This window comes from Bombyx mandarina, chromosome 23 (genome assembly GCF_030267445.1).
Source record: "Bombyx mandarina strain Sakado chromosome 23, ASM3026744v2".
In the NCBI taxonomy this organism is placed as follows: domain Eukaryota; kingdom Metazoa; phylum Arthropoda; class Insecta; order Lepidoptera; family Bombycidae; genus Bombyx; species Bombyx mandarina.
Window position 1 is genome coordinate 11,539,311 of NC_143229.1, and position 26,234 is coordinate 11,565,544.

Sequence of the window (26,234 nt, forward strand, 5' to 3'; positions counted from 1 at the left end):
TGCCAAAGCAGTTCTTACTCTGCTACTAACTTTTTAAAATTTACCATTTACGAAAACTAATTTAAAATAAATTTAAACATTCACAGTAAACATTAAATATACTTATAAATAATTGTTAAAAAATAATAATGAAAAAGATGTATCAATGTACCCAAACTTTTAATAATAATCACATACCTACATTTCCCTCTAAAAATATCGTTGACGCAGAGATTACAATTTTATGTACATAAAATACTTGAAAATAATGTTGTACTTCGCTGCATTGCTAGTGTTACTTTTTTAGGAAAGTGTTTTTTTAAATGCATTTTCATATAGATAATAAATGTGTTTTTGCTATTCTCACTATTTGCATCGACGTTTCCAAAGATAACTAGATGATAACCGAGCTTTGCTCGTTTTTTTTTTGATAATGCCATCTTGTTGTGTCTTTAAAGCGGTTAGTTGCCCTCAATCAAGAAAAATAGTATTATTATTCGCCAATAGATGTCGGGAAGAGTTGATTATTGAAAACACGAATAAACAACATTTTCTGAAAATAAATCGTAGCTAGATCGATTTATCGCCCCCGAAATCCCCTGTATACTAAATTTTATGAAAATCGTTGGAGCCGTTTCCAAGATTCAGATTATATATATATTTATATACAAGAATTCAAAGGTATAAGATAAAAATAATTCTACTGGAGGATGGTTATCTTTCTGTTGACAATAAAAACTATCACATCCCTCGCTTATCTATCTATAGTAGGTAAGTCAAATCAAGTCAAATCAAACAAAGTACGATTTTGTCATATTTATACTTTCAATAGACGATTTTTGATGGACTTACAAATCTTTGTTTATTTGGCGTAGACATACAAACAAACTCTTGGCCTACATGTCGCTAATTTATTATCAGACCTCATATACGCTAGAACATCAACGCCAAAATAATAAAAATATGCTTTAATAAGTACCAAAACCTGTACGATTAATCCGCTGTCTTGAAATTTTTAAGAATAACTTCGAAAATATCATTAACAAAAATAGGTGGATACTCATGGTCAAACAAATAACAGTTTGTTAAAAAAACAGATTCTTACCGTATGAGCTTTTGAAGTGATCAACTTAGATTGGAAAATCAAGATTCATTATTTTGAAAGCTACGACCAATCACCAATATACAACATTATAATATCTCAAAGTTTGATGTCAAATTAAAAACTATCAGCAACCCTCAAACCCAGATTAAATAAAAACTTACAAGTTTATTTATCTTAATTATAATAACGGCCTCTTTTACGTATATGTTTTTAACTACGCAATCATAAACCATTGAAAGTTTACATTAAAGCCTAAATTTAACGATCTATTAAGCTAACTAACTAACTAGGTAAATTGTAAGCGAATTCTTTTATTTTATTCACAAAATATAAATTAACAAACAACAAACATGTACCAGCTTAGTAATTTTTTTAATTATCGAAAGCAAAGTTGACATAATAAATTAAAATAAGTTAACTTCTCTTTTTATCAGTTTGAAAATTTCTTAAATTATACCATTATCTCTGCTGGTTATTATTGGCAACAATTGGAATCTTACCTTCCGCAATATAACACAGATGGCAGTGCAGGGTGCTGCGTAATGGTTAGTTGATTTAAAAATCCATTAAACATGAGAATTTATTTCAGAATTTTTATAATATATTATGTTCACATTTGTTTGATCTATCCAAACATTGTCACCAAAACATCTTTGAAATAAATATTATTAGGTACATTATCTTAATCGACCGGTAGCTATCTTAAGAGACCAAAAAATTAGGCAGATGGCACTGCGGTTGAGTTTTTCCAAACTTACACTTTGTATTTAACCAATTAAAATAAATGCGAGTTTATTTGAAGTTTTTGTCAAACATCAAATATTGCTTTATTTTCCTTATAAATACACTGATTATTGGGTATTTTTCCTTTGTGTTGAAGTAGTTTATTAATTTTCTCATTTCAGCTTAAAAAATTTTTTTTTACTATTGTAGAATCGAAATTATGTTCGGTAGAACTCCTTATTTAGTTATATAAAATTTTAGTTATCATTCAAACGTCTGCAACATTTAAACATGGGATCGCTAGAATATTTCTTGATTACAATTTATTACAGCTAGCGCCATCTCTTGCTTATTTGATTTTTGTTTAATTACTTAAAACCACCTATTATGTGTTTTTAGACCGTGAGCCGTAGTTTGCAACTACAATCGTAAAACTCTTTAGTTTTATTGTGTGTGAATACATATTGTTCCGTTAAACGGGCCCTTTCTTGTCATGGTTTACCCACCATATTAAGTACGAATTGAACAGTTGAGGCCTATAAAATCAAAGGCAGCTAATCGCCATAATGTCGTAAAATGGATTAGGTAACAATGGCGCTATCTTGTTTAGTTAGTTGGACACACTTTAGTGTTTTCATGTTATAACAAATGCAGCTAAATCTCTAACAAATTCAGTTCAAACATTTTATTTTTACTCAGTACTAAGTACTAATAAACGAAGTTTTATCATTTAAAATTCAGATTCAGATCATTCTTTATAAATCTGCTTTAAAATAAAGAATATCGTAGCTATCCGAACAAAGTTATTTCAGCGTGTTGCTAACAATGGCCCTGGCAAGAGCAGTACTTCGATGGATCGGGAGGATCCGTAATGACGTGCTTAGGGCCGATTTTTGTAGTTTACCTGAATATTTGACAAACTTAGATTTAGCTGCCTTTGATTTCATAGGCCTCAGTTGTAGTCTGACTTTTCGCTTCTCTGATGCATACCTTAAAATGCTTATATGTCCGAACAGAACAAGGCCCCTTCATGCACATAGACCATGTGCTTGGAAATGAAAACTTGGTTTTAAACATACAATGCGTGGAAAAGTAACCATTAAAAGAACACTGTCGTTAAATCTGTTTGGATGGTACCTAATGTGGTTTTCATCAAAAAAGCTTTCCTTCTTGTTCTTTGGAGACAGCCGCGGCGTCTGTTTGCATGTATGACTATGACGTGCGATGGCAGCTAGAGAAAGGGCTTCATGAGACAATGCATCCGCTGAAGACAGGTTTACGCGTAAGCTCTGACTCTTTTGTCATGACATAATAATTTCGAGGACCATAAAGTGTATCCTACGTTTTGGGCCGTGTTCAATATCGCAGTTAACTGGAGAATAAAGCCATGGAGTTCATGTCGTTGGACACAAAAAATATGGTGGTAGCGGAAGACTAGCAGCAACGTTACAACCACCTCGTAAAAAGCTGAAAACAAAGAAGAGAAGAGAAGAGAAACTGCGTCTAAGTGAACGCAAAAAATTTAGTCACATGAAGTATATAAGAATTTTAGATTACTGTGACATTGGCAAAACCAATGCCTAAGGTCTTGGAGCCAACTCAAAAAAAAAGAAGGATTTTAGATGAAGATGATTTCAAATTAAAGAACTGAAATAACCTTTGAAGTTCTTATATTAAATTTATAATATGTAGTTGCGCACCTACACCTACACTAGAAGTAAATATTAATTATTATACTTTAACTTTAGTAGGCATTTATATTGTCACTAGCAAAAGTGTTGACCCGATACAGCAGTTATTATTGGCATGACGTAATTAATGACTTTCATTCATTGGCTTAGTGCTCTAAGGGCTATTTCAGAATTCACAAAATTAATTTCATTGGCTCACACTAAATAATATGTATTAGATACAATTTTATGTTGATGTTTAATTGTAAAATACTTGTTTTCATTGTTTACTTTGCAGTTTAAGATAGGCAAAGGTTTTGCCTCACGCAGCATCTCGTACCTCGTATCTCTACCGTATTATTTTCTTATAACGACTTGTACTTTTTTCATTTTATTGAATAAGAAAATACGAAATTGCATAACCGTTATAAAAACTTTCAAAACCATTTTCACTCATATTGCTTTACGGCGATGCACGAATGGAAATTTGGTACGAAGCATTGCGACCTCTCCACGCCACATATTCTACCACCTGTCCTGGTGAAACTGGAACGGCCTCCGGGCCACCAGTAAATGCCAGTAATTCATACTTCATTTAAAAAAAAACGTTTATTATTAATACTAAACCTATTACAGAACGTAATTAGTAATGAATGTTCACGTAACTATGTTTTGAAAAATACGAAGTAGTAGGTATAATTATACTCGACTGTGAAATTAACTAGTATCTTAATATAGTTGTCATACAAAAGCCTTCCATAGAAGAAAGGTTAACGTCAAACAACTGATCATAAATCTATATATATGCAATAGACTTCAAAAACATGTAATTTCATTAAAACTTATAATTTTATTTCACTGAATAAACTGAAACTGAAAATGGAATTATGGAATGTGACCACGGTGGCACAACGAGAAATAAGAACTTGTTTATACTTCGGACTTCGAGCAGGTTTTGCATAAAATTTAAAAGCAATAAAATTATTATGCACAAAAAAGGGTATTTTCCTTTTGTTTTTTTAAACTTTTAGCCAACGATGAAGTGTTCTCAAATGTAGATGGTATTCTCTGTGCAATCGCGCCACGTGGCCTCGCATCATAGCCGAATCCAAATCACGATGTTAACGGGTTGACGAATCCACTGACGAAATCCCTACCAAGTGCCAAGATTTCTCAGAGCCATCGACCTAGCGAGTAGCAATGACATGGCGTTATATTTGCGCATGAACAATTCTTTAGCTGCATTGACCTAAAGTTCAATATCGCAGATCAAATGGTGACATCAATTTAAGATTTTTCGGTCAGTCTCTGTGTTTTTAGCTCAATGTGAACGTGTTGGCGGGAAGTCGTCAGTTTTTTTTTTTAAATAAAATTTATAATATTTAATTTAAGTAAATCCATTTAGCACTTAACGCTCTATAACAGCTTAGAGTTGAGGTGTACGAATAAAAAATAGGACAAATCATTATTTATGAATTTTATAATTTGGAGCCAAAGGACTGTTGGATTACGATGATTTTCGATGATTTATTTATTAGCAGAATAGGGCTAGAGAAAAATATGATTTCCTTTAAATTAAGTTCTTATTTCTTTAATTTTTATATAATACATAATAGTGATTGCTTTCAAATTTGCTGCATTTTTTATTCGAAGTATCCTTTTTACAAGAATAATCACATTTTTTTCTTAGATGACTGACTGAGCTCTTGGGATGCGTAGTGCTAAGTGATTATCCGAGCCCATAGATCTCACAGTGAATGCCGCTACCCACATTATAGTGTATGTCCGAATTTGAATAGTAACTAATCAAATTACGCAAATTAAAATTTTTTGTGGGCTTAATTTTATTCGACGATGTTATTCCTTCATCGTGGAAGTTTTTGTGAACATGAATTAAGTACGTATTTCATTAAAACAATTTGTACTTGCGAGATTAAAACACCGACACAGCCGCATCACTTATTAAAGTAGGTACAGGACTTCAAAACAACATTAAATTACATTAATTTACTGGTGGTAGGACCTCTTGTGAGTCCGCGCGGGTGGGTACCACCGCCCTGCCTATTTCTGCCGTGAAGCAGTAATGCGTTTCGGTTTGAAGGGTGGGGCAGCCGTTGTAACTATACTGAGACCTTAGAACTTACATCTCAAGGTAGGTGGCGCATTTACGTTGTGGATGTCTATGGGCTCCAGTAACCACTTAACACCAGGTGGGCTGTGAGGTCGTCCACCCATCTAAGCAATAAAAAAAAAAATATGTGGCTTCTACGTTGGTTTATTCATTATGATTAACAATGATTTTACCTGTCTTTAATTTACTTGATTGGTAAAAATATATATCACGTTACATTTTTAGAACGTAATTTATTAATTCATAGTTTAATTTATTTATTTATCTGCCAGTTGCCTCGAAGGGTTATTTTTGCTTCCCCCTAACCGTTCCGCGAGCTCACGAGGCTCAACTTGGAAGAATTTACCAACATCCAACCTAGCAAGACAAATTCTTTAAAACTACCACCGGATCGAAATCGCGAGCCAGGGAAATCCGCAATAAATTCAATGACTTGGTATCAGTGTATAAAATGAACTAATAAACAGTATCTATTGATTAATAGTAATAAATAAATCACAAAGTTAATGATAAATAAGGTTACATTTAATAAATGCAATCCCTTTACCAAATCTAAAAAAAAACCTAAAGTCTCACATTAATTTTAATAAGTTTATAATAGGTACTGAGGTACTTTTTTTATTATATTTACGTTATTGTATTGTAAACCAAAAATACCTAACGCTTTACTTTTAGGTACGTAGTTATTTGTTAAGTTATCTGAGGGCAAACAAAATATCTTGGATTACCTATTTACTTTATCAAACATAGGCCCTGGTGTGGCATTCGTGAATGCAGTGGGTTACACGGTGACAAATTAACAATTAAGTGTACTTACTTTCTATGTAACTTACCTAGTTGGAACGCAATTTTTTCATGAATTAAAAAAAGCAATAAAAATATAAGGTAAACGAAATAAAAAGTGGTGGGGGAGAAAGTGGTTCGTCTAGGTCTTCAGGTGGAAAGGCATTGTAGAAGGAAAAGGACAAATGGGGTAAACCTATTACGATTATTTTTTGCGAATAGTTATTACGAAAATTTTATTAGATAATTCTGGATTTATTAACGGTTAATGAAAATTGCTGGCTTGACATTACCAATTTTTAAACAGGGAGACAGAGCGAGGTATATCAGCGTTTTCCCTCCTTGTTTCAACTCAAGTGGACTTCAAGGTTACTATTTGCAGTTGAAACATAGATACATAGTCATCTCTTTTTGACAGCAGGTTTGGTAATTTATTTTATCATAATGACGTTCACGCGCAAACTTCAGAGTAGGTGCGTGTCCCCCCGCGCCTCCCGTTGATTTTTCCGTCCCTCCCTTCCTTCTTCATTTGGACGTCGGCTTTAGTGCAGTGAGCGTTGTTTTCCGTTGTGCGTAACACGTGTTTTGAATTTTTATTCACTTTTCAAGTTATTTCATTTTTTTAATCTACCTTGCAACAATGGCAGACGCAGCCGTCGACAAGAAGTAAGTGCTTTTTAACTATTCATTCATTAAAAACGTATAATAATTCAAAAAAATTTTGGCGGCTTAAGAAAACGTGATCAAAATGGCTTCCTATTTACAATTTATTATTATGTTTTCTTGAAATTTTCTTACAATTATTGCCAGAAATACATTTTTAAATATCTTTAACCATTATAGAAATGCATATTGTTATTCATATTGATACATTGTTAAAGCTCATTATGTATTCGCCGGTAAATATAAAACACGCGGGAAAATCGCATCATTAAAAACTGTGTTCTTAACCGCATTTAGCCAAAAGAAAACTGCAAGATAGATTATTTGTTCATTAATAATCCGGGCGTCGTTCAATTTGTATGCATTTTCCGTTACATGCCGCGTATTATAATAAACGGTGAAGCGAGAAGCACGCCGGCGGTATGCGCGTTGTTGTAACCAAGATGGCGCTGCTTGCGCGGCGTTCCGGCGCGGGGCGAACCCGCGCGCGCCAATTCGAATTCAATTCGCCGAGACCTCGAGTTTTGCAAGAATTGTGGCGGCAAACGTTACGTTATCGGTTGCGCGCGTTGTCATTAGTTATTTTTAACGTTTCATGACTTGCCATCGGCCCGTACTGTTCAACGGAGTGAAACGTTCAATGAGAGTAGTTCACGATGTATTCTTATGTTGCAACTTTCCCACATGCAAGCTTGCGCAACAGTCACTTGTTTTGTTCCGGCACTTTTCCTTTTACTCCCTTCCACTTAGCTGTCTAACATTATAACGTAAACTGTTGCAGTGTCGTTCCGGCTCAATTACTATCAATCGGGTCCGTGAAGCCATTGTCGGCTTTTTCCCACTGTAACATTCATAGTTGATAAAAATCTAGTAGCACCGAAATATTACATTTAGTAGAATAACATAGTTAAAAAAAACCGAACATGGATTAATTACATAGTAAATAAAATAAACATTACAATAATTAACGAAATAAAAACCAGTTACAATGGAAAGCGTCCTTCAGCTGCCACTTTGATTCTCCATTGTTTATGTAAAAACATCTGTGTATACAAAATGGTTTAATATTGAAACATGCACATATCCTCTCAATTTATTAAATTTATTACTGTATTTATTAAAAAAAATAACAAAGCTATAAAATTGTTTCAATTTATTAATTCACAATTTTTACTTTCAGGGAAGTTGCACCTGAGGAAGTAACCTCAACTGAGCCAAAAGAATCACCAGTCAAGAAGTCTCCAGCTAAGAAAGTTGAAGCTGCAGAAAGTAATGGCAAAGAGAATGGTACCGATGAAGCCCCAGAAGATTCGCCTGCTGAAAATGGTGATGCCGAAGAAAGCAACGATGCATCTGAGAACGGTGATGCCACAGGTAGAATATTTTAAAATATTATTTTTTGTAGGACTTATCAAATAAATTGTATTTTAGTATTACGACAACAATAATAGTGACAAGTCATTAATGCAGTACAACTCCCATTTGCAGAAAAGAAAGAGACTGGTGTGAAGAGGAAATCTGTGGCTCTTGATGAAGAAACAGCAGAAAAGACCACTCCCGAGAAGAAGGCAAAAGTAACGGAGGAAGCCCCTCCAGCAGAGGAAGAAGCGGCTGCCTAAAATCTCCTAAATTATATATGCTTGGTTTACTGCAATGCATCAATGCCCATTAGAGTTCAACTCACATCCACATATCCCGCTCCTACAAATGTATTACACCCATACTGATAGCCTCATACTATGAAGGGTTGAGCTCTTTTGTGTCTGATTTAAGTTTAGGTTTATATAATAATAAATACATTGTGTATTAAATTTTACCTGTAAAAGTACCTGCAAATTGTAAATTTATGTATGTAACTGCCAGTGACTGAATGCATCGCAGTGAACTGATCACATAAGATTGAGTGTTGTATGCTGTTTTACGTATCGTTGTCTTTTTCAGCGGACGTAGGTACGAACCGTTTATCTACGGTACGAAGATAGTATCGTACATAAGCATGGTATAGCCAGGAACATACTGCCAAAGTAATTCACCTCAGTGAAAACTTACGATCCGTTCTGTGAACGACGCGTTTTATAAAAACAGCTTTCGAAATAAAAGGATTTATAGATAAACTAAGGTTTATAATTACATCTCTAGGTAATTAATTCAGTTATAAATTTAAGTTAGCAGTTAAATATCGCACATTGTATTTCATAGGCATTATTACTTAACCATTTAAACATTCCTTTGCCATTTTTGGTTACAGATTGCTTTGTGAACACAGTACAACCTTCTTTGAAGTTGCAAATTTCACAAAAAAAACTAGGGTTTCGGGGGTTGTAGTTTACACGTGATTTTTTTGTAGACGCGTTTAGAAGGTCGTACAATAAAATATTGTTCACGATGCAACAGTAATTTTAAGATATGGAGTTAAAGTTCAAAGTTGACAAATAGGGTAATAAGTCCATATTGACATACTTACTTGTGTGCTATTTTTTTTTGTACTTCTATGGACATCTTTATTTGTCTTGTATCCTTTTTTTTTCTAATTTATTTCTAATGTAATTTAATAAATAGCAGACCTATATAATGTAAGAGAATATTTTTTGAAATGAATCTTCATTTTGTAAACTTTGATTGTACGTACGTAACAGTGTTCCTTAATAAGATTAAATGTGTTGACTAACTTTTTTCAGGTTTTTAATTCCAACTTGAGTGTTGAGAGTAGGTACTGTTTAGTGTTATAGTATAGACTTGTACAGTTTGACAATTCTTCTCTCAACTGTGGAGTGAGTGTTTGTAAAACATTACTGGCAATAAAATAGTCTCAACAAAATGTTTTTTTTCTAAACAAAGTTATCAACAACCTCTACAGAAAACGTTTCACGAGGCTATCAAGCAAACTTAGTCACGTCTATAAGTTTATCAATTGCTGCTCCGTGTGAACATTTTATATTAAATTGCTAGTATAGAAAAAATATACATGGTTTGTATGATGAGTGCGCATTTCTTAGAATCCCAAAGATTCTCATTGCTGCTAAGCTGTGGGGCGTTCTGATTTGGAGGATAGGATAGGTACATAGGTACTAATTTTACCAAACAGTGAAACTAACTTGTCCTAAAACGCATACCTACCTATTAGCTTTGCTAATGGCTTTAACATCGGGAGGGCAGCGAGCTCATCTACCCATCCAGTGTAAAAATAGCTACTACTCGAGGTCAATGACATACAGTGGATATAGACAACGTGGAAAAGATCAAATTTGAGAAAAACTAGGTTACCACTGAATCAGGGCCTCGTGATGCTTCGCGGCACTAAATAGGATGTTCATTACACAACTATGGGGCGTGTAATAAGCTAGTCAACAATAGGTACTTACAAACGAACAAAAACAATTTAAAATGTATGAAAAAAAACTCAGAAAATTGATCGTATAACAATAAATATGATGATTGTCTAACAAACGATGAGCCACAATATTGAGGGGTAGGTCGAAACAAGGTCATACATTTCCTTGGTAACTAAACAGAAAACAAGCTCCTCAGACAAAATAAATTTCACTAGTTTCCCATATCCGTCAATGATATGTGCCGGAGTTCCCACATATTTCAGAATAGTATGCCTTTATTTGTGGTTTTCCTACAGTTTTTGATTTTTAGATTAATTGTTTCCCAGACGACGCAGAATATTAATGTTTGTGAGTATTTTTGTATAACTTTAGATCTTGCTTTTTCACCATTAAATACCTACCTTCGCGGTTCCGGCTTATGACTCGCTAAGGCCCAGCGCTCGCAAGATACAGTTTTTAACGAAGTTTAATAACCGCTGTTGCTAGTGCTACTAGTACTTTTTATGAAATAACACAAATAGCTCATGCTAGAACAGCTAGCGCTTAAGTTAGAAATGAATAGTTGAAGTTATATTTTCGCTGAGTTCAACATAAGTTTCTGAAAGAATATGTTTAAAGATACAGAATACATGCCATTTACCTGTTTACCGATAGAGTTAGATACCTAATTTAAAATTAACCCGTAATAAATAATAATTTACTACAGCGTTGATTGATATCTGAGCTCTTATTCAAGGAACAGCTAAATATTTTATATTTAGCAACCCTAATTCGACATGAGTTATTCTATCGTATATTACGGATGCGTACTCAAATAGAACTAAGAAAGTAGAGTGACCAATAGAATGTAATAAAATAAATTTAAATACGTCGGTTTCCAGTATTAATCAACGAAGAAAATAATGCCCTAGCTGAAAAATCCTTTGAAATAGCGAAAGAATATGTGAGACGTAATCCAAGTTTAGGATTAGCGATAGAACCAGTTATTGTCGTTGGAAACAGATCTGACGCCAAAACTTTCCTAGAAAATGGTAAGCTTATACATAAGGGATTTTCTTATAGACAAAATCTTGAGTCGATTGGTCATGATAACCAAGTAAAAAAGTAATCACATAACACGTACGTACAAAACCCTTTGTATTATTAACTGAACAATAAACGTAAACAGCTGAGTCTGATTGTAAACAGTTGCTAGGCTATTTAGTGAAATTGTAGGTATATATGTAACTTAAGAAAATTTTCACTGAACCTTTAGATGAAAATCTTGTACGATTTACTGTAACTAACACCACAAACCGACATGTCACTAGTAGGTACATATTTATGGAGCGCGGAGATGCTTCAAGGTTTTTCCTTGTCGCGAAAACGAAGCGATTAAGCTGACAAAATTACTGTAGCAAATTGTTAATTTTATTAGTAATGTTCAGAGTTATAGTTTGCAGGAAATACAACGATATGCTATCATCGAAAAAAACACCTCACGTTGTCTTGGATTTCACAATGACCGGCGTCGGATCAGAAACTATAAAATCTTTCACCGCTGCATTGGCATTGCCAACGATATCGGGTTCATTCGGACAAACGGGAGATCTACGACAATGGAGGTCACTTAATGCTAACCAAACTAAATTTCTTCTGCAAGTGATGCCTCCTGCAGATATACTACCTGAATCCATCAGAGCTATTGTTACTAAACAAGATATCACGAATGCCGCAATTATCTTTGACGAGCTTTTTGGTATGTAATTGATGGCCTAATTAATTAAAAGTCCTCTATTTTCTTAATTTAATAGTTAGTAGTAGTTGTAGTTGTTAGTAGGTGATTATATGAATAATTGATGTTCCTATTTGTAATAATTAAATGTACTATTTAAGCGATTCGGTAATTTAATTTTTTTTATTTATTATTTTTTAGTTATGGACCATAAATACAAATCTTTACTACAAAATATTCCAACTCGTCATGTTATTACGCCAGTAAAAAGTTTTAACAAAGAAGACATCAAAACTCAATTACGCAGCCTGCGGGAATTGGATATAGTAAATTTCTTCATTGTCGGTAGTTTGAGGACTATCAAAAACGTGCTAGACGCAGCGGATGAAAATCAGTATTTCGGCCGGAAAACGGCCTGGTTCGCGTTCTCGTTAGATAAAGGAGACATTACTTGCGGCTGTAAAGATGCCACAATTGTTTATATGAGACCAACGCCAGACGCAAAGAGCAGAGATCGTTTGGGAAAAATCAAAACCACTTATAGCATGAACGGGGAGCCGGAAATTACATCTGCGTTCTACTTCGACTTGTCTTTGAGGACATTTTTGGCTGTCAAGTAATAATCGCCTTTATTAATCTAGCATTAATGCTGATTCCTATACCGTACCGAGTACTCTGTTGTTTGTCTAATTCTAGCTTGGTTTATTCCGTGCATACGCATTTGTGAATTTCCAGATCCCTACTGGACTCTGGCAAGTGGCCAAATAACATGAAATATATCACATGCGACGATTACGACGGCAAGAATACACCTAACAGGACCTTGGATCTTAAACTGGCTTTTCAAGAGGTACGTTGACACAATAACATAATTTCTCTGATTCGAAATTATATTTACGTTTAGTGATGTAAATAATGAGATATATCTAATAATAATTTACACCTCACTGAACTGTCATTTAAATAACATTTTCATAATTTTACGGATTCGCACTTTAGTGCTTTGAGCCTTGTGTCCACAGGTGAAAGAGACTCCAACTTATGCTCCGTTTTATATCCCCGGAGACGACCCTATGAATGGAAGAAGCTACATGGAATTTAGTACTGATTTATCAGCAGTTACCGTCAAAGATGGTGCTTCTATAGGCAGTAAGGCCCTAGGAACTTGGAAAGCTGGTCTTAACAATCCGCTGTCTTTGACTGATTCCGATAACATGAGCGATTATTCCGCTCAACTTGTGTACAGAGTTGTTACAGTCGAGGTGGGTAAATGAACTCGCTTTGTTTAAAGTTGTTGTCAACCTGATAAAAATTTCGTCAGTTGGCTGAGTTACAACTGAACAAATACTCGGTCATTGTGAATAACGTATGCGTCTGGAATTATTATTACCAATCTATAAATTACGAATTTCGTTTCATTAATTCATGTATTTTTAGCAACAACCCTTCATAATACGAGACGATAATGCCCCTAAAGGTTTTAAGGGATATTGCATTGACCTAATCGAGGAGATTCGTCAAATCGTTAAGTTTGATTACGAAGTGACTTTATCACCTGACGGTAATTTCGGAACGATGGACGAGAATGGTAACTGGAACGGCATCATAAAAGAATTGATTGAAAAGAGAGCGGATATCGCTCTAACTTCTCTGTCAGTAATGGCTGAGAGGGAAAATGTTGTAGATTTCACAGTGCCTTACTACGATTTGGTGGGTATAACGATAATGATGAAGTTGCCTAGAACACCGACGTCACTGTTTAAATTTTTAACAGTACTGGAAAATGACGTGTGGCTGTCGATACTTGCCGCTTACTTCTTTACCAGGTAAGCCACGATGACATCATCCGATTTATACTCGGTATCGCAAAACAAGTTCTCTACGAAGATCGTCTCGTCCGAGGTTCCTTATATTTTATATAAAATTTTCTACAAACATACTTCTTGTCTCCTTTGTATTAATGAAAATCAACAGAAGGTTAGCCGTCTTCTTCATTCATTCAACAAGCGCCATTTCAAATGAACATAAGCTTCATATTTTTGATTTCGTTACAATGAAAGTTGTGGATGAAAAACTACGTTCTCTATTACTATTATTTAGACGGATCGATGGGTAATGCTCACTTGTTTCTATTATTTCTTATCTGACAGATTTAATAGAACGAGGTCATGCAATGGCTTGCTTAACCCATACAACGAACTGTTGCTATTTACGATTGTATATACTTAATGTATGCGCTGAACTAAATTTCATTGGAGGTTGAGCATCAACTAATTTTCACGGGAATTTAAAGTAGTGTTAGCAGTGTTATGTGTTGTAACTAAAGAGTAATTAACCCTTTTCAATGCCGCTCTTAAATTCTTTAAAAAAAAGAACGTGGATCTTAAGACTGAACGTGTTTCAACTGTCAAGAATAAATAAATCCAAACACTAACCTAACCTATAAATCATATTGAGATTAAAATGTATTAATATATATAGTGATAACCTCATAGTGTAAAAAGGTCGATTATTAAATGAAATTTTAATTCCAAAATCCTCAAGGTCCCCTGGTGTCTGGTTTCATTTTGATTTTAACTGACTTCAAGCTGAGGTTCTTAACCCTTAAATGCATGATTTTTCCTTTTTAAATACCATAAATCGAAACAGGTAGATAATTAAACATAGATTAAGGCAAAAATAAAGAAAATAAAATGTTTCTTCTAAAAATTATATTTCTATAAAAAAAAATCTTACTGATGTAGATCTACATCAGTATGCATTACAGTTTCTAATAATAATGTAGCTTAAGTCTTAAGTACTACATATTCTATTATTTCCGACCGTTTGTTATTTAATAGTTTTATTTGACAATTTACTCATGACATACCAACGTTAATTTAAATTGAAATTTTTTATGTTATATGAATAACGAAATTGTAAATATATTCAACCACGTTGAAGTGTTCTTGAGAACATTACACTTAGCAACAACATTTTTTTCTTTGCTATTTAATTTTAATCTTTAGTGCTTCGAGTTATGGTTCTAAATTGAAATTCTATTTGGAATCAATTGTACACGTTGACGTGAAACATTAAAACGTATTCAGCCGATTTATTTTAAAGTAGGTAATGAATACGGAATAATCTAAACTAAACATTTTATATGTAACTTTGTTGAACATTTTATGTGGAATTCGTGTCATTTGTGTAGTGTTAGACTATTGACCAAATGACGAGTCTTATAATAATATTATAGCTGTTTAAAAGATGTTTGGCGGAAAAATATCGCGTCCACCGCCATTCGGTACAGTTGTGGTTCATCTCAATAATTAAGAGGGGGCGAGTTTGAACCGATATAATTATCCCGTTCTCGGGAGGACACATGCGTTTGCTAAAGGAATTGACCTGGCATGTACCGCCTTACCTATTTGCGGTGATTAAAGTTATTCCAATTAAATCGGATATTGAGCACTGCCGCTATAAAATCTATAAAAATGTGTAAAAATTTATAGCACATTTTTTGTGGCAAATTAGAAAAAAATATTGGAAATATCAAATCTTCCATCGGGACCGATTGGTCTCAGTCTAGTTTGATATATTTTAAAAGACCGACTCAAAATCGTACATCGTTAATCGAGAATAATCATTTCTCAGCTTTTTAATGTGGGTATTCGACAAATGGAGTCCGTATAGTTACCAGAACAATCGAGAAAAATACAAAGACGACGAGGAAAAACGCGAATTTACGCTTAAAGAATGTCTTTGGTTCTGTATGACGTCACTTACCCCGCAAGGCGGAGGGGAGGCGCCGAAAAACCTATCCGGGAGATTGCTTGCCGCTACTTGGTGGCTGTTCGGGTAAGTATACTTTAAGCTTAATTAATTAACGGATTAAAAAACCACCAGTTCTGCAATGTTTCGGTATTTAATGAAGTATGTACCTAAATGTTAAAAATATATATTTTAATGTAGCCCAAAAACAGCCAAAAACATGCTTAAATAATAAATCGAAATAGCAATCGATTTATTCGTTTCGTTTATCTTTCTAATTAGTGAGGATGCTTAGTAATTATTTGACTGAAGTGAGTCTTTTATAAGAAAATGACATTCTAAGCTTCCGTTACACAACACACACGCGCGCGCACCCACACACACACAGACCAAGCTAATAAAAGCGTGATAAAAACAACGAAATTGGTACGAAAAATGTGAATTTTAGCCTTTGAATACCTACTGAATCTGGTTCCACACTTGCCACTAATCAATGTGTTCGTGTCGTTGAACTCTTGTATTATGTATTTAACATATTATGAGTAAGACCAGTCACGAGACTACAAAGCTGAAAGATGCTTCTTCCTAGTAAATTATGGACGTAAATGGCGCCATATTCGAAAAATTTGTCGCATTTAATTTCGTTCCGAATTCGAATAATTAAAAAAACATAGCCATTGTAGATTTTCGTGCGAATAGCTTATTAATAATAAAATTAAATTTACTCATAGATTATTTACATATTTCGATGTTAATAATTTTCAGTTTCATAATAATAGCATCGTACACCGCGAATTTGGCGGCTTTCCTCACTGTATCTCGTTTGGATACTCCAATAGAATCGTTGGACGATCTATCGAAGCAATACAAAATACAGTACGCTCCATTGAATGGTTCTGCCGCCATGACATATTTCGAAAGGATGGCCGCTATCGAAGTCAGATTTTATGAGTGAGTATATTTAATTATAATCGGTAGGACGTGTTGTGAGCCCACAAGGATAATTTCCTTCGATTTAGCATTCATATTTAAGGCAGCCATCACAACAATAAAGCGGTCGGTTACATTCACGTGTATGAGTCATGTAACAATTCAACACCAGCTATCTGCAATCTGCCCGTCCACTGCCATCTGCAAATAGCACCTTATTACTCTCAACATACAGGTACAAGTTGCATTAAGACTGGATACGCTAAGCTGTTAGTTTACTAGTGGTAGGGCATGTTGGGAGCCCGCTCGGAAGTTACCACCGGTCTGTCGCGAAGCATTATGTTGGTAGGTTGAGGCAGCAGTTCTATATCTGTGGACAGTCCAGACTCACATACTCCACGCGCACCCTAGGCGCGGAAACCTCATCCATGAGACTGTTGTACTATAGACATGAGACTTACAACTCATGTCGCAACCTGAATGGTGATATTTACATTATTAATGTCTATGGGCTCTGGTAACCAGTTAATATAAGGCGGATAATGAGCTCGATGATCGGCATAAGCAATAAAAACACATACACACGCGCGCAATTTAACAGAATCAACTACACATAAAATAGTACTTGTAATCATTATCGATCTGCACAAGTTGATAACAAACGTTGAATAAAACGTTCTCGCAACGCCATTATACGTAAAACAACGAAACTTGTAGGCATTCATTAGTTTCATTAGCATCATTATTTACGAAAACACTGAATTAATATCATAGTTGACATTGACACGTACATTGCCTTGTGACCTTAAAAGTTGCCGTATAGGCGTTTTATGGGACGATCAACGATTTGTTGCTTAAATTCGAATATTAATCGATTTCGTTGGTCATACGCACTCTTTTCTTTAATTTTCGCGCCCAAACTACCTGTGCGGTTTAATATTCGTTGCCTAAAGGCATAGGTACTCCTTTCTTTGATTTTCGCGCGCAAACATTGCCGATGCTACCTACCATCTTATTCTTGTATTTTTATTTATATATTCATACTTAATTTTCGAATACTTTATTTTTCGTGTCACGCAGGTGACGCACGCCAGGTGTTTTCGCCGCGAGGGCAGGTCGCCAGTAATGAATGAAAATGTTTAATGACATTTATGTTTCGCAAAGGAAACTAACTGGTTACAATATTTGTATACGTACCTACCGAAGAATTCGTATTGTAGTTTTTTTATTAAGAACTAATGGAAGTGGGCACTATTAGACTCGATCGCTTTTAATTGTTTATTTGACTGACAATTTCACAGAAAACCTTATGGTAAATAGCTACAATCAATGAATAATTTAAAGGCACTCCTATCTTTATTTTTGCCAGTACCTTTGCCAGCCGTATCCGCTGGCAAATTCTTTTATATTTCTTTAACGCAAGCGTTAGGAGATGATAAGAAGTGCCTTCACACAAAAAGCAAACACGGACAGTCAATATACGTCCGAAGTGAAGATACATAATTTAATTTAGCACAAACGCATAGGTTTAAAATAGTTTTAGCAATGCTCATGCAACAATTGAATCATTTGTTGAAGTTTGAACTTTTAAAACACAAATAAATAGTTAACATATTATCAATGTTTTAGTAAACGCTAATTTTGTATCCTCCATTCGTACATAGAGAATGGCTTACACGTACAACGTTTAATTTTTATCTAATTTTCTTATCGGTCACACCTCCACGCGTTTTTGGGTTCAACGGGTTTTTGATAAGCGCCTTTCTTTAAAGACTTGTTTTTTTTATATTACTTAGTGGAATTTCGTTATTAATAAACTTTGACCTCAAATCACAAGATTGAAATAAAATAAAAAACTGTTTATATTTTTTGTTTTTAAATTTTCGTAATGTCAAACGTTTACCGGACTCCATATAGACATTAGACAATAATAACCACATTTGAGATCAAGCCTCATTGTATAAAGTATTGAGGGCTCGAACATCTTTCAATATCTCTACGTATAAGAAAGCATCGATTTATCGATTTTTGATATCTATTAATCGAATACATCACTTAAATAACTAATCATACCATTTGATTTATCGTTTATTATGATTGTAAACTATTTTTATCGTATCTTATTAGAACATTATTATAATATTATGAATGATAACATTTATAATCAGTACGTACATCATATAAATAATTCATTCATTTTAAATCATACTGTTTCGCATAGTATAACTTATAACCCTAAATTAATAATAGGGTATATAACTGTTCTGTTGGATTTTTTGGCGGGAAAGTGTGGAGCGAAGGTTTGTCAAGGTCAAGGTTTGTGAAGGTTTTTCAAACCTATAATAATATAGTCTTATTAATAGTTTAGCATCTATAAAAGTGTACAAGTGAAAGAAAATGAAATAAAGTCAACCTGGCTTCTGGGATCATTCCCAAAAGTCCACCGAAGTCTCAGTACCAAATAAAAACTAATTTACATGAGACTTGTTTCATTCCATATGATCTCGTTCCATTTAATTTCATCGTAATTGATTAATCTCAAATAAATCAACTTCATCTTGTTTAGCGCCATTTGATTTTTCACATACCAGAATATGTAGGTAACTACTTATACTGAATTGAAGTGAGTTGATACTGAGTTGAATAAATGAAGATTTTTATAAATTTGACACTGGCAACTTTTGCATCGCACGAAACTAATTGCCATGCTTAAAAAATAAGAAATTTTATGATGGTAGCTTAAATGGGCATTTGAATATTGTGTTAACTACCGTTAAATATTTTTATAAGCAGAATTTATTGAGATTTTCATTTCTTGACTCACAGAACTTGAGGTTTTACAGTTTATTGAACTTAGGTTTTCAATCTCACGATAAGATAAACGTAGACACAAATCAAAATAATATTTATATTATCCCAGGTGATAGAGATAGATAAGCCAACGAGCATCTTTATTTGAGTTAGGGTATTTTTATAATCATACCCTGACGTATCATCCTAGAGGATCTTGTTTTCTTTAGTAAATGTTTGGATTTTTTGAATCTTACAAAGTTATTGGCACCACTACACTACCCATTTCTTCTTGACATCTACATTATGCTTAGACACTCTGATCAAAATGTGTATTTTACCCTATAGTTGTGAGTACGTTATAATAATATGTCGTATTCAATACTGTGTGAGCTCTCGTAAACTTTGAGCACGTTTGTCTTCTAAGTGTTTGTTTGCGTACTAACCAAAAATTAATGAATTGTAGAATATGGAAAGAAATGAGTTTGAACGACAGTCTAAGTGATGTCGAACGCGCTAAACTAGCCGTATGGGATTATCCTGTCAGCGATAAATACAGTAAAATGTGGCAGGCCATGAAAGAGGCAGGCTTACCTAACTCGATAGAGGAAGCCGTGCAAAGGGTTAGAGATTCGAAGAGCTCGAGCGAAGGTTTCGCCTGGCTGGGAGACGCTACGGACGTTAGGTACTATGTCCTGACGAGCTGCGATCTTCAGATGGTCGGAGACGAATTCTCGAGGAAGCCTTACGCTATTGCCGTGCAGCAAGGATCTCCTTTGAAAGACCAGTTTAACAACGCGTAAGTAAAACACAATAGATACGGAGACTAATTCTTTTCTTCTCTCTTTCTTTCTTTCTCTTCCTCTCTCTACCTATCTGTCTATATATCTCTTTCTCACTAATTATTAAAAATATTAGTAAATTGCGAGGTCAATTGACATACAGCATACATTACCTTGTCACTAATTACACGGCTCCAAAATGAACTCCCATTCACGGCGTTTCCTGAGCGCTTCCATACCCAATCCTGTACACCGAATGGTAAACAGTCGACGTCGCCCTAAACACCACGTCATTACCACGTAAATTAACTCATAGACACAGCCCTAAAAATAAATCATATTTATTAATTGTAAATAAGTAACCTATAAGATATTTTTAATATACAGCAGTAGGCAGTATCTCAGTTGTCCTTTGCATTTGTGTTGTCCATGACCATCCATGACCACTCGTTATCGCACAAGCTCGTCTGCTTATTAAAATTTTTAGAAAGTTGTTCACTATCAATTCCTAAAATATACGCGATCAATCTTAATTTTACTTGCTTCCTGACATTTACTTTTCTTTAAAGATCGAAGACATAATCTCGCAGTGATGAATCGTAGACTTATTTTAGTGACACAGAGTAAAATTACATGAGGGTAATGAACAGAATACTAATTTTTATCTTTTATAACGCTCGCACGCTTACCTAGCCTATATATAGTCTGTAGAATGGAAAAATACTGTAAGAATGTCTAGAATTTTTTGTTTTACAACTAACGCCATCTAGTTTCTTCAATATACAACTTTTGTTCTGTGAAACGATTTGGAATCCAAATTACATACTCATAAAGATTTTTGTATTAAAGCAAAGATTTTCCGTGGTAACAGGTAGCTGATCAATTTCGGATACGAACTAAAACATTATTTTCACCCCGAGGTTGTTGAAAACGAAAACCAATTAGGCATATTTTGAATTAGAAGATTATTAGAATTATTTTAGAAGATATTATACTTTCAAAGATTCTTTGTAGTTGAATATTGTTGTAGGTATCTAGGCCGCTTAAATTCTCACAGCATTTGATATACCTAAAATCATTCCAGGAAAATCACTGTCCTTTTTGTGCGTAATAATACAGCTTTAAACAAGGTTGTCGATAGAAATCACCGTTAATATTCCAAATGGTTACACGTTTATAAGTTGTGATTTTAAATTGTAGTTATTGAACAGATTTCTCTGGCTATTTGTATGAATTATAAAGTAATGAATGTTTGTATTATATATATAACTATAGTCTATACTTACCGTGCGTGCAATGATAAGGATTTGCCTGTCCCGTAATAATATCGATGAAAAGTAATAACTAATGTCCTACTAGCGCCATCTATGAAGAACCACGGCACCTGAAAACAGACTACAAACCTGCCTCTAGTCGAACACGAATTGATTCACTTGTCCTTTAGCTGGAAGACCTTGTACCGATGACCTCAACTAATCACAAATAAACATTACCAACGTTGTTATTAATACATATTGTATTTATTATGGCATCATAATTTTGTTTCAGGTTGTATAATGTTTCGTATAATTAATTGGCAGCTAGTAAAATCCGAATCTTTGGACATGATTACGTACACATTGATCGCGTTTTAAATTATGAGTACATATAATTAAAACGTATGGTATTGTGAAGTACATTGAGAATGTAGCGTCTATTTTATTGATAGAAAGTAATGTTTAATTGTGGTCAAAGATTCTTTGAGTGTCGATAGATGGCGTTAGTATTATATTTTTTCTTTGATTCAATCTTTAACTTGAATTTTATTCAATCGTTATCAAACTTCACATGGATACCCGTTAGGACAGCTTAAAAATTTCCTAAAAAACTTATCTGAATCAATCCAGCTGTTTTGATGTACTTAACATGCATACACAAATTGATTTTAATAAGTATATTTATAGATTACGAGATAATAAAATTATGATGCAACTAATGCCTACAGCAAGCTCATCTATGTTTTCACTTCTAAATTATTTATTACTGTTGTTCTTTGTTTATACCGCCATTACTCGGTTACGTCATAAGTGGATACTATTAATAAATTACGGCTAAACGCATCATCACGTTTCGCATATTCTACTATGCGCGTGGAAATGATGCATAAATTGAAAATTTGTTTGAAAATGCTGCTTTACTGTGCTGGGGTTGGCACAGCAGCATCTAAATGTATCGAAAGAGTGCTATAAATAGATTGGATTGTAATTTTCCTACCGCCTGTTTGATAGCAATTCGTTTTCGAAATTGGGATAAGACTCGTAAGTAAAATGGGGTTTATTTTATTTTAATTTTTATTGCTTGGATGGGTGGACGAGCTCACAGCCCACCTAGTGTTAAGTGGTTACTGGAGCCCGTAGACATCTACAACGTAAATGCGCCACCCACCTAGAGATATAAGTTCTAAGGTCTCTAGGTAAGGTCTAGTTACAGCGGCTGCACCACCCTTCAAATCGAAACGCATTACTGCTTCACGGCAGAAATAGGCGGGGCGGTGGTACCTACCCGTGCCGACTCACAAGAGGTCCTGCCATCAGTAAAAAATTAGTAGTTAAGGATAGGATTAGTAGCAGTGTTGGATCATAATAAAAGGCGAACATTATTCTCGTATTAATAGATTGATACCTACTCATAGCCTTTGAATACTGTTGCTATTAAGGTCGCTAACCGCTTCATCTTCAAACTTATAATATCGTTAAAATTATTGACAAGAATTCACGTAATGCATCCTTGTAAGCCTATTGTAATATCTAACTGTGATATTAACAAAAAAGGCAATCAAAGAATCTAGCACTTCGGTCACAATTCTTAGTATTCGAAAAAAAAGGCAATACTTGTTATACTAAAATGTCAAATTTATTTGTGGGTTTTTACTAAATTACGTCGCTTCCTAATGATCCCGTGTTGTATTCATTAAATCGTACAGAAAATTTAGGTTCAATATATCAATTGTCTCTTACTGTCATCTATTGTGCAAGTAGTGAGTTTCTTAAGTTGTATCTACTCTTGCAAAAGATGTCACTACTAGTCCCAGTTTATTTTCATAAAATTATCAATTGTTGCTGTGAACGGTACGGTCAGAGAATTATTTTATAGTATTAGCGGGTTCAAGTCGACGAGTCACACAGATATCACAACGTGAATGCCACCAGCCATATTGAGGTTCTAAGTCTCAGTTACTATATTAGAACGGCTTCTCCAGTCTTCAAAATAGGACGCAATACTGTTACGCGGCAGAAATAGGCAAGTTAGTGGTATTTGGACGGGTGAACTCAACCCTGCCCCGGTCGGTCAAGGTTCGGCTCTGACCCTGGCATTGCTGACGTCCATTAGCGACGGTAACCACTCATCATCAAGTGGGACGTATGCTTGTCTGCTTACAAGGCGAATACTAAAAAAAACTCTACTATCAGTGTGTGGTATATTCACGATTAGCTAAGAATATGAATATGAATAGTTATACAACTAACTTTCACAATAGAATATAATCTTGATCGCTCTTAGTGATAAGACCGCCAATTGTACTTTTTTGTATTTAATTTATCGCACTGTTTATTTGTTTTTTGGTGTACAATAAAGAATACTCTCTCTCTCTCTTTCTTGGTGAGAACTGTTGATTTTTCAATTTCGTTTCGTTCGTTATTGATACAGGATTCTGCAGCTACTTAATAGACGTAGACTAGAGAAGCTCAAAGAAAACTGGTGGAACAATAATCCCAAAGCGATGAAATGTGAAAAGCAAGATGACCAGTCTGACGGGATCTCTATTCAAAACATCGGAGGTGTTTTCATAGTTATCTTTATGGGGATAGGACTTGCTTGCATCACTCTGGGCGTCGAGTACTGGTGGTATAAATGGAGGCGACGTCCAATTGTCGGCGACGTCACACAGGTATGTCTACATAATATAGCTTTGTATTTATTGAACAAAAAATCGAAAATAATATCATGTAGAAGATGTTACTAACTAAATTAACACCAAACATACCATAACCGGTCAAATGCCCCTTTTTGAACTTTTGTATTGAAAATGCACGTATCATCGTAATGCTTTTGCACATTTTTCTACAGTTATTATACTTTTTTTGTTTGTTTTGTTTTGTTTATTTGGAGTAATACTTGTCGTATACCGTTATCTACCCGCTACGTTAGGTAAATATGTACCAGTAAGTATTGATATGATTAGTATTAAAGTTTCATATTATTGTCATTTTTCATTTTTTTGACGTAGATATGTTCGATGTTCGAGCAAATGTTTATAGACATTTTTATCTTATACTAGCGACCCGCCCTCGCTTCGCTTCGGAAACATTAAAACACACATGAAACAAAAAAAAAATAAAAAAAAAAATAAAAAAAGTAGCCTATGTTCATCAGGGACAATGTCGGCTTCTAATGGAAAAATAATTTTTCAAATCGGTCCAGTAGTTTCGGAGCCTATTCGAAACAAACAAACAAACAAATCTTTCCTCTTTATAATATTAGTCTTATAAAAGTGAGAGAAAATTGATTTAAATCTAAATTTTTATAATCTAACGGTTAAATCTAATTTTAACCGTAAAGCTGGTCGATATGAAACGAAAAGAAAATTTCGATTGACAAACATACTTCTGTCTTTGCCGATTTAAAAAAAAGACTAGATTCAGCTCAATGATCGACCATTAAACTGAGATGTCAAGATTACGTACACTAACATTATGCATTCCATTTTGTTTTTAAAGCTTAAAAAAAAACATTTTTGTAACATCTTCCTAATGATACCACTAAAGCTTGTCAATTTCTACTAAACAAATACTAACAAGAAAATTGGATGACCAGCGGATAATATTAACCGTTTTGTTTTTGCCTATTTATAAGCCGAATTAATTATTTATTTAACGAAGTCATCGTGGTCTAAACGATAAGACGTCCAGTGTATTCGTATAGTGCGGTGCGACTGTATAATATATGTAATAATGTAATATCATTTCAGGTGGAACCAGCTAAATCAACGAGGAATAACATCGGAAATTTCGTCAAAGGCGAAGGATTCACTTTTCGTTCTAGAAACTTCGGTCTCTCCGATTTAAAGCCGAAATTTTAAAATCTAATTCTATGTCAGATTTAGCTGAGATTTCTTTGATAACCGATCTTAAAAATTTTATTTTAGAGAATTTCAAAAACGTAAAACTGATAAAATCTTATTGGCCGTGTGTCCTGTTGCTCTGTTTTTATGCAATATATTAATTGTTTCTGCTTATGAATGTAGTTTAAAGCGATGTCGTTGACCTAGTTTACTCGTAATATAATAAGGTTCTGCTCCATAAATTTTATATGCAAGTGTGTGGAAATAAACACGTTTATTATGCACAGCATTACGAGAATTTTATTAACCCACCCACAAATCTATCTATACTAATATTATAAAGAGGAAAGATTTGTTTGTTTGTTTGTTTCGAATAGGCTCCGAAACTACTGGACCGATTTGAAAAATTCTTTTTCCATTAGAAGCCGACATTGTCCCTAATGAACATAGGCTACTTTTTTTAAAAAATTTTTATTTTATTTTTTTGGTTTCATGTTTGTTTTAATGTTTCCGAAGCGAAGCGAGGGCGGGTCGCTAGTATCTATATATACACGTGAATACTTTGTACCCCTTTTTACGAAAATTGCACGGACAGAGGAGTATGGAATTTCCCACACTTATAGAAAACATAGAGAAGGAGTGCAGAATGTTAATATTTTTTGGAATTATGCATAAAAATACATTGAATCAATAAAAAAACATTACACACACTACCATGTATTTAACACACACGCATACATACTCTTTGTTTATTGTAAAACTTTTATTATTACTTATA

General features: G+C 34.2%; 2 protein-coding genes across 4 annotated transcripts; both read left to right on the forward strand.

The window, feature by feature from the left end:
- Nucleotides 1-6,563: 6,563 nt before the first annotated feature.
- Nucleotides 6,564-9,872, forward strand: LOC114245927 (uncharacterized). Its single transcript, XM_089737826.1, has 3 exons — nt 6,564-7,057; nt 8,235-8,428; nt 8,543-9,872. The coding sequence occupies exons 1-3, from the start codon at nt 7,032-7,034 to the stop codon at nt 8,671-8,673; spliced, it is 351 nt and encodes a 116-aa protein (XP_089593952.1). The 5' UTR covers nt 6,564-7,031; the 3' UTR covers nt 8,674-9,872.
- A 684-nt stretch (nt 9,873-10,556) lies between these two features.
- On the forward strand, nt 10,557-25,745 carry Ir25a (ionotropic receptor 25a). 3 transcript variants are annotated; one of them, XM_028178218.2, is made up of 12 exons: nt 10,566-10,734; nt 11,268-11,417; nt 11,822-12,124; nt 12,302-12,716; nt 12,836-12,950; nt 13,123-13,362; nt 13,538-13,926; nt 15,737-15,940; nt 16,619-16,804; nt 20,040-20,372; nt 24,043-24,283; nt 25,364-25,745. In XM_028178218.2, exons 1-12 carry the CDS (start codon nt 10,623-10,625, stop codon nt 25,472-25,474), a joined length of 2,799 nt encoding a protein of 932 aa, XP_028034019.2. In that variant the 5' UTR covers nt 10,566-10,622; the 3' UTR covers nt 25,475-25,745. The 3 variants fall into 3 exon arrangements, with proteins under 3 accessions (XP_089593951.1, XP_028034019.2, XP_089593950.1); XM_089737825.1 differs by lacking the exon at nt 20,040-20,372 and having other exon boundaries at nt 10,557-10,734; XM_089737824.1 differs by lacking the exon at nt 10,566-10,734 and having other exon boundaries at nt 11,284-11,417; nt 11,829-12,124.
- The last annotated feature ends 489 nt before the right edge of the window (nt 25,746-26,234 follow it).

Excerpts from the sequence above, each read along its gene's own strand:
- LOC114245927 (XM_089737826.1), top strand. The coding sequence starts at position 7,032 with ATGGCAGACGCAGCCGTCGACAAGAA. Across the intron at positions 7,058-8,234 it reads GACGCAGCCGTCGACAAGAA|GGAAGTTGCACCTGAGGAAG; the intron begins GTAAGTGCTTTT and ends TTTTACTTTCAG. Across the intron at positions 8,429-8,542 it reads TGAGAACGGTGATGCCACAG|AAAAGAAAGAGACTGGTGTG; the intron begins GTAGAATATTTT and ends TCCCATTTGCAG.
- Ir25a (XM_028178218.2), top strand. The coding sequence starts at position 10,623 with ATGTGCCGGAGTTCCCACATATTTCAGAATAGTATGCCTTTATTTGTG. Across the intron at positions 12,125-12,301 it reads TATCTTTGACGAGCTTTTTG|TTATGGACCATAAATACAAA; the intron begins GTATGTAATTGA and ends ATTATTTTTTAG. Across the intron at positions 13,363-13,537 it reads ACAGAGTTGTTACAGTCGAG|CAACAACCCTTCATAATACG; the intron begins GTGGGTAAATGA and ends ATGTATTTTTAG.